The sequence below is a fragment of the Chelmon rostratus genome, chromosome 10, assembly GCF_017976325.1.
Source record: "Chelmon rostratus isolate fCheRos1 chromosome 10, fCheRos1.pri, whole genome shotgun sequence".
Classification (NCBI taxonomy): Eukaryota; Metazoa; Chordata; class Actinopteri; order Chaetodontiformes; family Chaetodontidae; genus Chelmon; species Chelmon rostratus.
In genome coordinates, this window is record NC_055667.1 from 984,720 (window position 1) to 994,902 (window position 10,183).

Sequence of the window (10,183 nt, forward strand, 5' to 3'; positions counted from 1 at the left end):
AGATGGCTGGGATAGGCTCCAGCCCCCCCGTGACCCTGCAAAGGATTCAGCGGTGTATAGATAATGGATGGATGGATGGATGATGGATTAATCCATATTTGGTGCTCTAGTGAGTATTTAGAGCAGCAGAATGTGCATGTGGGATCGAGTCAAAACTTGGACCCAGTATTTTGGATTTAATTTTGGTTAATTTATTTCATGTGTGTTATCATGCATTTGTATTTAATCATTTACTTAAAAGTGTTTACATTTGACGTAAATATTTGTCAGCTATTAACTATGAATACAACGTGAGTGTTGGAGTGTTTTTGGATTTTACGCCGCAGTTGGATCTCCGGGCCACCTGGTGGCAGTAATGTGCTCTTTGCCACCTGCTGGTGCACAACATCAACGCGGAAGCAGCGCAGCGCTTTGGCTTGGCTGTGGTGTCTGTTGAGGATCTGGTACACGGATCTGCGTTTGTGTTTCAGCCCTCTGTGTGTTAAAGCACCGATGTCGGTCACAGTGTGAAAGACACAGTGAAGCAGCTGCTGACAGACCGTAGCTGTTTGCTGCTGTTAGACCCACAGGCTTCAGAGGAGGAAGAATGGCAGACGAAACTCCTTTCCAGTTTTTACATAACGAAGTGATACAGTACATTTACAAGTCAGACGAAAACGGAGAGACGGTAAGAAACTGATAATCAGCCCGAGTTTTCTCTTCGGCAGCTTAGTATCCTGAACAGTCGGTTATTGTTAACTGTGTTCGCTCACCATTTCTTTGTCATAAGGAGAATGGAAGAAATATCACCAAACTGGAGAATATGGGCTTCAGAGTCGGCCAAGGGCTGATTGAGAGGTAACAAGCTAACTGCTGCTAACATGCTAACTGTCACAGACTGGAGTCATTCTGTACAGCACATAAGAGATGGACTGGTCAGGGGTAGAGGAGACACTGTCTCACTCGTCAAGCTTTGGACATTCATTGAGTGAGCAGATACAGATCTTCATCATTTCATACAGTTTGATTGATTTCTTTCACTTATTTTCGCGTTTTAAAGGGAAAATAGGGTAGTTAGACAGTTACAATTTCAACATATTTGTAATACAATAGGCACAATGCAACCTAAGTAATGTCAAAATATTAAGCCATTCTTTACATTATTATTGCTAAAATGTCTCAGGATTAGTCTGGCAATATTCAAAATGTTTGAATTGTCAAGACAATCTCATGTGCAGAGCCAAAACAGCACTGAATGTATCTACTAACAAATGTCCTCTTTCTCTGTGCTATAGAGCTTCCTTGTTGTCCAATAACTATCAAAAACTGATCAGTGAGTCACTGTTGCACTGGGTGACATGTTCATTCATTACCATGAAAACACACACACTGTACTTTGTTTTGACCACTAGAGGAGCACATTTGGATGAATCTGCTACTGAAAAAAGTCCCCATCAAATGCCCCAGTTCTTCCTGTATGAGGAGCTTTTGTATGAAACTGCAGTGACCAGCAGGAAATTAGTCTTTTAAAAGAGGATTCATGCGCACAAACATATCTATACTTTTTATTTATTATCCTAAATCATGTTTTTGTGCACAGGAATAACGACAACTGGTTGGAACGAGTGTTCGTTTGTTTTGAGAAGATATTGCAAATTGTTTTCATTTTCATAAATCATGTTTTTAGACAGATAGAGTGCTTTATTGATCCCCCTGGGGGAAATTGCAGTGTTGCAGTAATTCACATATCGCAAAACACACAGAACATGCATTAAGCTGACCTGAGGTAAGTAAGAAAACACTATGTTAAAAATATGTACACATGTGCTTTGAAACTACGGTACTAGATAAACAAAATAAAAAAAGAATAAAATTAGATAGAAGGTAAGATGGTGCACTCCAAGGAATGACAATGAAACGGGTGTTGGTTTTATTTTGAGAACATATCTCAAATTGTTTTAATTCTCATAAATCACTCCAAGTAATATCAATCAAACTGCTGTTGAATTATTAATTTTAGGATTTTTATTTATGATGTTTACAGTATATGTATGTAGCCACAGATCATAAAGTAATGACAGTTGTACAAAGCTTGTGCCAAGCTTGTGGCCTTCATTTGAACAGCTTCTCCTTTTATCCAGACTGACAAAAGACACAGCACGGTTCAAGGATGAGCTGGACATCATGAAGTTCATCTGTAAAGACTTCTGGACTTGTGTGTTCAAGAAGCAAATAGACAACCTTCGAACCAATCACCAGGTAACACAGAGCTCTCTGTCAGTTACTGTCATTCAGACAGCAGGTTATCATGAACATAACATCAACAGCAGCAAGTGCTCAGTGCCTATGGAATACACTTTGTACAACCCTATCTCCAAAAAGTTGGGATGCTGGGTAAAACGTAAACAGAAACAGAGTGTGAATGTAAATGTTTGGTGTATTATGGAACATACAATATGACAAAGGATGAATGGGAGAATGGAAAACATTCCACGTTCAAAATGACAGCTGTTGGTCTCCTCAGTTCCCAAACGTTTACAGAGTGGTGTTAAAGAAGAGGTGGTAAACATGACCTGGTCCGAACATTTGAAATGTGTTGCTGGCATCAAATTCTAAATGAAGATATAATTTTCAAAACCAATGAAATTTCTCAGTTTCAATTTGATATGTTGTTTTACCAATCGTCACATTCTGTTTCAGTTTGTTTTTGGAAACTGGGTTGTATCTTTGTGTGTGTATGTGTGTGTGTGTGTGTGTGTGTGTGTGTGTGTGTGTGTGTGTGTGTGTGTGTGTGTGTATGCATGTGTTTATATATGTATATATAACATGAGTGTTATTGTGTCTGTCAGTGCTGATGGTGTTGTCATGTGTTTCAGGGCATCTATGTTCTCCAGGATAACAAGTTTCGATTACTGTGTCAGCTGTCAGCTGGAAAACAGTATCTGGAACAAGCCCCAAAGGTGCTCTGCCTTGATTGCGTTAGACTGCATGACTCAGTCGTGATCTGTTCTATGAGGCTGTCTTTCCTTTTGTCCTGATGTCCTAATCACACTTTTTACCCCCCAAACCAACTCTTTCAGTCTTGAGTATTGTTGTCCAGTCACTCTTTATTTTTTTTTTACATTTTTATTTTATTAATTTCAAATTTTTCTCCAACATTATAGAGTTCCACAGTGAACACCTTCAGCCTACAGTAGGGCTGTTCATTTAGTTTGGAATGGGGGCCAGTTCATGAGAAGGATCCCAAGCGGGGAGCCTGGAAAATATGCCTTGAAATAGTAGTAATGACATTAACATCTACACATACAGTAAAGTACAACAAACAAAACAGGAGTGCATATATTGTATTTTCTAAGTCAGTGCATAATGTTGTATCAAGATACACCGCCCCAAAGCATTTCTGCATTCACGTGGCAACATGCACCATATTTAGTGAGCCATATCACACTCATTTAACTATTCGACAGCATCCACTGCAGTGGACACAACAGTACCAACAACAGCAAAACATGAGTGCATAGTATGCCGTTGAATAGAATTATAGTAGCATATAAGTTTTATCAAGACAAGTTATTTCCATATTGAAATAACATCATACACACCAATAATTGGTCCAGGTGCCATACCACATCAACAAATACATTAACTGCATAATACAGCATAATTAAGTGAATGTCGAGACAGCAACTTGCAACCTGTTGAAAAATCAACCCTCAATACAGATTTGATTAACACACCTCTTACTTAACAGATGTACTTAATTAAAAGAATTTTAAGACATCGATTACTATTATTAACCTATGATTGCCTGGGACAAATGGATAATTGTGACACAGGTTCATCTTTGTTTTGTTTTTTGTTATTGATTAAAAAAATGCTTAAAGCAATAAGTGCCAGCACAAATGACCTTGGAGGTCAGACCCAGCCCCAGGGCCAGAAATTGAATAGCCCTGGTCTACAGTGGGCCTTCATGTGGTTCTGAAAGAACATAAAGACTGCATCACAGCTCACCTTTGGTGCTTTCTGTACTATTGTGCATAGTGTCCAGTGGGGATAAGCGATATGACCTGAAGTTTATATCACAATTTTTAAAAAAAATTATGGTGAGGATATGATATCACAGTATTACAAAAATAAAGGGGACACCGCTCAAAACATGATTCTACCTCTTTTCACTCTATTAACATGTAAGAGAACATATCTTGAGTTAGAAGAAAAGAGTTAAAAAAGAGAGACGTATCTGTTGGCTCCAAATAGAAATGTAAACGAGGTATAGAGGAATCCGCCCCATAATTCAGGTTAATTGTTAAATGTAATGTAATTCATTCTCAGAGTTGGACAAGGGTAGGATTAGACATTTAAAAAGCATTTGTTTGGCAGAAAACCCAAATTCACACAGTTTCAACCATTCAGATATCTATTCTTGTGCATTATGTCCAGAAGAGGGAAAACCACCACAACAAGGGACATACTACTCATATTAAAAGATCTACATACCTACACATTACAAAATACACTAATAAAATAATGTCCTATGCATGATGTTGAATTATTGGCCTATTTCAGCCTGACGTACACTTTTTTAATCAATCAAAGTGACGTGTGTAGAGTTTCCAGTTGGTGCCGGTCCACGTGTCCTGGATCAGTGTCAGTGTGCAGTAGTTGTGTCAGGAAGGTTTGGACTGGCTCCTCTCCTCCAGCATGAAGAAAACATGTTCAGAGGCAGTTTAAAAAACTAATTTACGCTTCACCTGATCAGTTGATTCCACTGGCTGCTGTAGTTTGTGCTCTACAGATTATTCAGTCACAGTGCTGTCCAGCTTTTTGATAGCTGCTGTACCCAGAGCAAACACACATTTATCAGAATTTCCATAGATTTCTATAGATTTAGACTCGATTCCTGATCCTGTGGACTGTGTTAGGACATCTTTACTCATCAAATGACACAGATGACTGTTTGTCTCTCTGCAGTATCTGGCTTTCACCTGTGGTCTGGTGAGAGGAGCATTGTCCAGCCTCGGAGTGAAGAGTATTGTGACTGCTGAGGTGTCCATCATGCCTGCGTGTAAGACAAGCAATCAAGTCCATCATCCAATCAGAGACATTCTCAGAGAATTTTGTCTTGATCCTGAATACAGTAGTTTGCCCAAAAAAAAAGAAACTTTTCTACTTGCTTTTTTTCAAGAGCTTTCAACCACAGCTCTGTGTCATCATTGGTGAATTGAGTTTCCTGAGACAAATAACGTGTTTCCACTGTATGGTAAAGCTTGATTTTGACTCACTCTTTTTTGTTTTTCCATTGTCAAAAGTTTAGTACCTGGTACCAGGTACCTGTGGTGTCACCTCGGTCAAAGTTTACTGAGCCCATATCAAACAGTGGAGTGAAAACACTGCTGGCTCCTGATTGGTCAGACAGATTCTTCACAGGAATGTCACATCCCGCATCCTGACCGCAAATTGCGACCGCATCGTGTGTTTGTGTCATGTGGAAGGTGATGTCACAGCAGTTGCACCAGACATCACTATTAGGATCAGCTAAGAATCTCGCCAACATTGGGCTTTCAGCTGCAGTGGAAAACAAAATCAAGAAAAGTGCAGTGGAAACACAGCGTAACTCCTTTTGCAGTTGAAAGCTCCAGGAGAAAAGATATCAAGTGGACCTCAAGTTAAAATTTTTCTCATACATTTTTTCAGTGTTTTGGACAGAGCCTGGAGGCTATAGTTGAGGGGAAAAAACAAGTTTTAGCCCTGTATAGCTACTGCATATTTTTCATATTTTTCATTAAGCAGTGTGTTTGGGCGTGAGAGACTGAGCTTGAATTTGGGTATGTTATGCCAGAAACAAGAGGTCACAAATGTGCACAAATTAATAAATTGGGAGCACAAATTAGTGTTAGTATTAGTGTTTCTCCTCCATGACACCCTCTGGGCTTCGTAGTTTTGCTTCCATACAGCTGAACACAGTTTTAAAGGTTCTGTGGAATTATTTTTTGACTTCAAATCTATTTCATTTGTAAATATACAAAAGCTACCTTTATATTCAAGGTTACTCACTAAAACTCATTGTATACTGTATATCCTTGAGGCCTGACAGGCCTATCGATTGCATTCCCTAATGAATGGCAGTAGTGTTGTTACTGATTCTAGTATAACATAAGATCACAAGTAGACCTGAAGGTTTATACTCTCCCACAGACATGAACCGAATGAACCTGACACACTTACTGCAGTAAAACAGTCCTGCACTGCTTTTGTGAGACATTATAGCAAATGTTACATAAAATGTTTGAGCCTGTGTCAGGTAGCTGGTGCTTTACTCTGTTGTCATTATTTAGGCTGGAGTTTGTGCTGTTGTATTTGACTGCTCTATTTAGAGAGGGACTTTGGGGTGGAAGAACAATGAGAAACATATTTAAGTAGAAGGAAGTATGAGTTTGGCTTTTTAAAAAAAAAAAAAAAGAATTAAGTGTGAACTAACACATGTTTTCTTCTCTCTCTGTCTTTCATATCTCTCCAGGTAAATTCCAGGTCATGATCCAGAAAATGTAGTGACTAGCAGAAGCCACATTCATTCTGCACTCTCTTTTGCCTTCATATATACTTAAGTTTTTGTCATTAAAGGGAAATGCAAGCTATCTTCATCAGTAAAATATACTTGTCTCTACACTTTGGGGATTGCAGTGATGATTGGCAAAAGTTTTACTGAGACTCACAGCTGATGGATGTAACCGTTCTTCATGGCCACTGGGAATTTTGGTCTGCAGCCTGATGTGGAGAGAATGGGTTGGGGGTCACTGTAGATCTGGATTGCCCGTTGCCTATGGATTGAGAAAATAAGTCCTGGAGTTGGAGTTGTCTCCAGTGACATCGCTGACCTGGTTGATAACTTGTGTCAGTTAGTTCTTTTGTTTTACTGAGAGGTGCCCAGACCATAAGATGATGTTAAATGTGAGAATGCTCTCAGTTAGTGATTTGAAGACCAGGGACATGGTGTGCTGGCTGCTGTTAAAGCTTCTCAGTTTTCTCAGAAAATTGAGGCAATTGCTTTCTTGTAGATAAAGTCAGCATTGTCTTGGAAGGTGAGTTTATGGTCTAGCACTGTTCCCAGATTTTTGAAATCAATGATTTGCTCCACTTACTGGTCCTTCTTACTGATTGGCTTGTAGGGCCTGCACTACCTGCTCTCCTATTGTCTCCAAGACACAGCTCCTTGGTCTTGGTCTTGGAAGAAGCTGCCTTCATACCAGGAGGCAAGGCTGTTGACATACTGGCAGTTCATTTCCTGTGGGCAGGCAACCAGGGACATATCATTGGCATACTTGATAAGGGAGGTGAGGGACAAGGGATATTGAGAACAACATTGGACATAGTACACATCCCTAAGGAACACCCACATTCAGGACCATATTCAGACAATGATGCAGGCACCTTGAGGACACCTTGTTGTGTCTGGAATCCTCTGACCCAAAGGACCAGACTGCTGCTCACATTGAGGACACCGGCAGTTTAAGTCCTCAGCACCAGGATTAGCTTGGTAGGCAAATTGCATAAACTCTGCTGTTTGGAAATTGGAGTTCTTTATAGTTAATTTAAACACAAGATACTTGTGCTCAAAAAGAGGATTCATTCTCAGTGAAGAACCTTGGAGCTCTAATCTGCCTCTATACCTGCCAAAGAGCAGTGATTCCTAACACGTCTCTGGGGGTCATCAGGTGGAAACCTCCCTTCAACAGTGTTTCGCCTACTTAGTCCCACTACACCTCCAGGAGGTTAGGCAGTGAACTCCGGCGTCCCAGAGTCACCCCCCCTAGTGCCAGTTCACACTGCTCCTACACAATCTAAACAGCACCGCCACATTCAACTGACCCAGAGATGCTCCAGGTAGTGGCCAGTACCGATGCTACCATTTAACTATTGCTAATGCTAACCGCTAAGAAGAACAGAAGAAGACAATACAGTTCCGATGCTACCATTTAGCTAATGTTAAGTGCTAACCGCTACCTGCTAGGAGGAACAGAAGAAGACAATAAAGCTAGATTCACCTATACTGTTAATGTTAACTGCTAACTAACTGCTAAGATAGTATCATACTACCACCGCTTTAGCTATTGTTATCTGCTACAATGCTACCACAGGCCTAGATGCCACATGTAATTGTATAATGTAATTGCCACACTACCATCATCTACCCCTGCCTCTCACCAACTGCACCAAAAAAGCAGGGTGGGAATACAAACCCTGGTTCGGGTAGGGGGTAGAAAATAAAGAGGTAGAGTCAAAAGATGAAAGTAGGGATTGGATACAGACCCTTGTTCGGGTAGGGGGTGGAAAATTTAGAGGGTGCTGAAGGTGGAGGCCTAAACCACAGACTAGATTTAACAGCCTCTTCTAACATTTCCTTCAAGAAGCAACAAACCCTACCATTTCCTTCAAAAAGCAAACAAAGCAGGAAAACAAACCCTAACATTTCCTTCAAGAAGCAAACAAAACAGGAATACAACCAAAAAGATCAAAAAACAAGCCAACTCTGTATCTTACAACGCAAACTCACCTGAACAGGCCGCATGGTCCCAAAGAGAGACTCTAGCTGGCCACACCCCCACCTTATCTAAACTTCCTCTTCCTGGTTCTCTTCCTATTGGCAGAGTGAGAAGATGGGGTGGGGAAAGCAGAGCAGAGGAGAGGTGTCTTGTTCAGACTTTAACCTCTTCTCCCGCCAGGTTAGGCATGCATGTCCTCTGCCCCCCCCCCCCCCCCCCCCCCCCCCCCCCCACTGTCCCTATTTCACCCCCCAACTACTATTATTTCTCCTGATCCATATCCACTGACTAGACCTAGCAGCCTCATCTGACATCTCCCTCACTGTCTTCCTTAAATATATATTTGATATTTGTAAGTGATGGTCTGAAGTCATTAGGAAATCTGAGTTTGGTGTTTTTGGTACAGGGATGATGGTTGTTGCCTAACAAGCCAGGTGAACAAAGTATGAACTGAAGAATATTTGCAACAGTTGGGTGAAAATATGGCCCAGTAGGACTGTGCATACCTCTAGAACTCTAGACTTTGAGTCCGTCTGGACCAGGAGCCTTGTGTGGATTGATTGTATTAGATTGTTTGAGAGACTGAGGGGTCATCACACTGAGGGACTGGTTTCTGCTGCCTGCCTCAACTTTGTTCTTAAAATCTGTTGGTGGTGGTGACCATGCGCCCTTTCTCCTTGTTTGGCTCTTATTTTTTGAGAGTCACTCTGTTTCATTTCCATGTGTCCCTAATGATATGACGGTCATAGAGGAGGACGTGACATTGACACATAAGTGCCATCCAAATGACCAAAGCATTGATCCAGAATTTTGTTCATTCTCATCAGGCATGCTACATATTGTTGAAGATTAGACAAGATGTTATAAAACCTCCAAGTAAGAAGACTGGTCATCAGCAGACTTGTTATAGCTGGGGGCTATGTGATCATCTGCAAGTGCATAGTGTGGCCCAGACACAGGCACCAGAATTATTCTGATCTGTCTGAGCTTGCAGGTCGAGTCATATGGGGATGTTTGTGGCCCAGCTGGTGTTAACAAACAAGCCTCTTTAACCTTCACACTTTGTGTGTGTCAGATCGGATGGTGGAGTATCCCTCGAAATAGATGTTGTTTGCTTTAGTGTTTTTTAGATAGTTAACAACTACATTTCTCTACATTTCACTGTTTAACAATCCAACTCGGTGGATGAGAAAATGTGCCGCCTATTAAAGGCAGAGGGAGTTCACTTGGAGAATATTATCCTCTCATGCCAAAATGTGATGTGACTAACAGATGAGTGACAGCCCTTTGCCTGTGATCACCCTAACCCTCCCCACAGGGTAACGACCCTTACTGTAGCACTGAGAATGGTCAGCAATCCTGTTGAAGCATGACAATATCCAAACTGTTTTTGCAACATTATAGATGGATTTGTTTTTATTAAAGTTGTTTGTTTGAACTTGGGGCCTCATTTATAAATCTGACAAATGTTGACTTAAGCAGAAAGCCGTGTGTAAGTAGTTATTGTAAAACATTAGTTTGATGTGGAAATGATCTTATCTCGAAGCAAAATCTAGATTTGATGTGATTTTCCTGCTGGCCACATAGAGGAATAGCAGTTTAGGACATGAAAGTGTCCAAACCTGCAGTGAACTTTGTATGAGCTTTGTGAACAGTGTGAAAGG

The 10,183-nt window shown here is 40.8% G+C and overlaps 1 protein-coding gene across 1 annotated transcript; it reads left to right on the forward strand.

Annotated features, from left to right (window-relative positions):
- Positions 1 to 400: 400 nt before the first annotated feature.
- Positions 401 to 6,645, forward strand: trappc6b (trafficking protein particle complex subunit 6B). The gene is made up of 6 exons (XM_041946604.1): positions 401 to 667; positions 770 to 837; positions 2,121 to 2,238; positions 2,856 to 2,939; positions 4,951 to 5,044; positions 6,497 to 6,645. Exons 1-6 carry the CDS (start codon positions 587 to 589, stop codon positions 6,526 to 6,528), a joined length of 477 nt encoding a protein of 158 aa, XP_041802538.1. The 5' UTR covers positions 401 to 586; the 3' UTR covers positions 6,529 to 6,645.
- Positions 6,646 to 10,183: the final 3,538 nt, after the last annotated feature.

Coding starts and splice junctions, on each gene's coding strand:
- trappc6b (XM_041946604.1), top strand. CDS start 587: ATGGCAGACGAAACTCCTTTCCAGTTTTTACATAACGAAGTGATACAG. Junction 2,239..2,855: donor ACCTTCGAACCAATCACCAG/GTAACACAGAGC, acceptor CATGTGTTTCAG/GGCATCTATGTTCTCCAGGA. Junction 5,045..6,496: donor GGTGTCCATCATGCCTGCGT/GTAAGACAAGCA, acceptor ATATCTCTCCAG/GTAAATTCCAGGTCATGATC.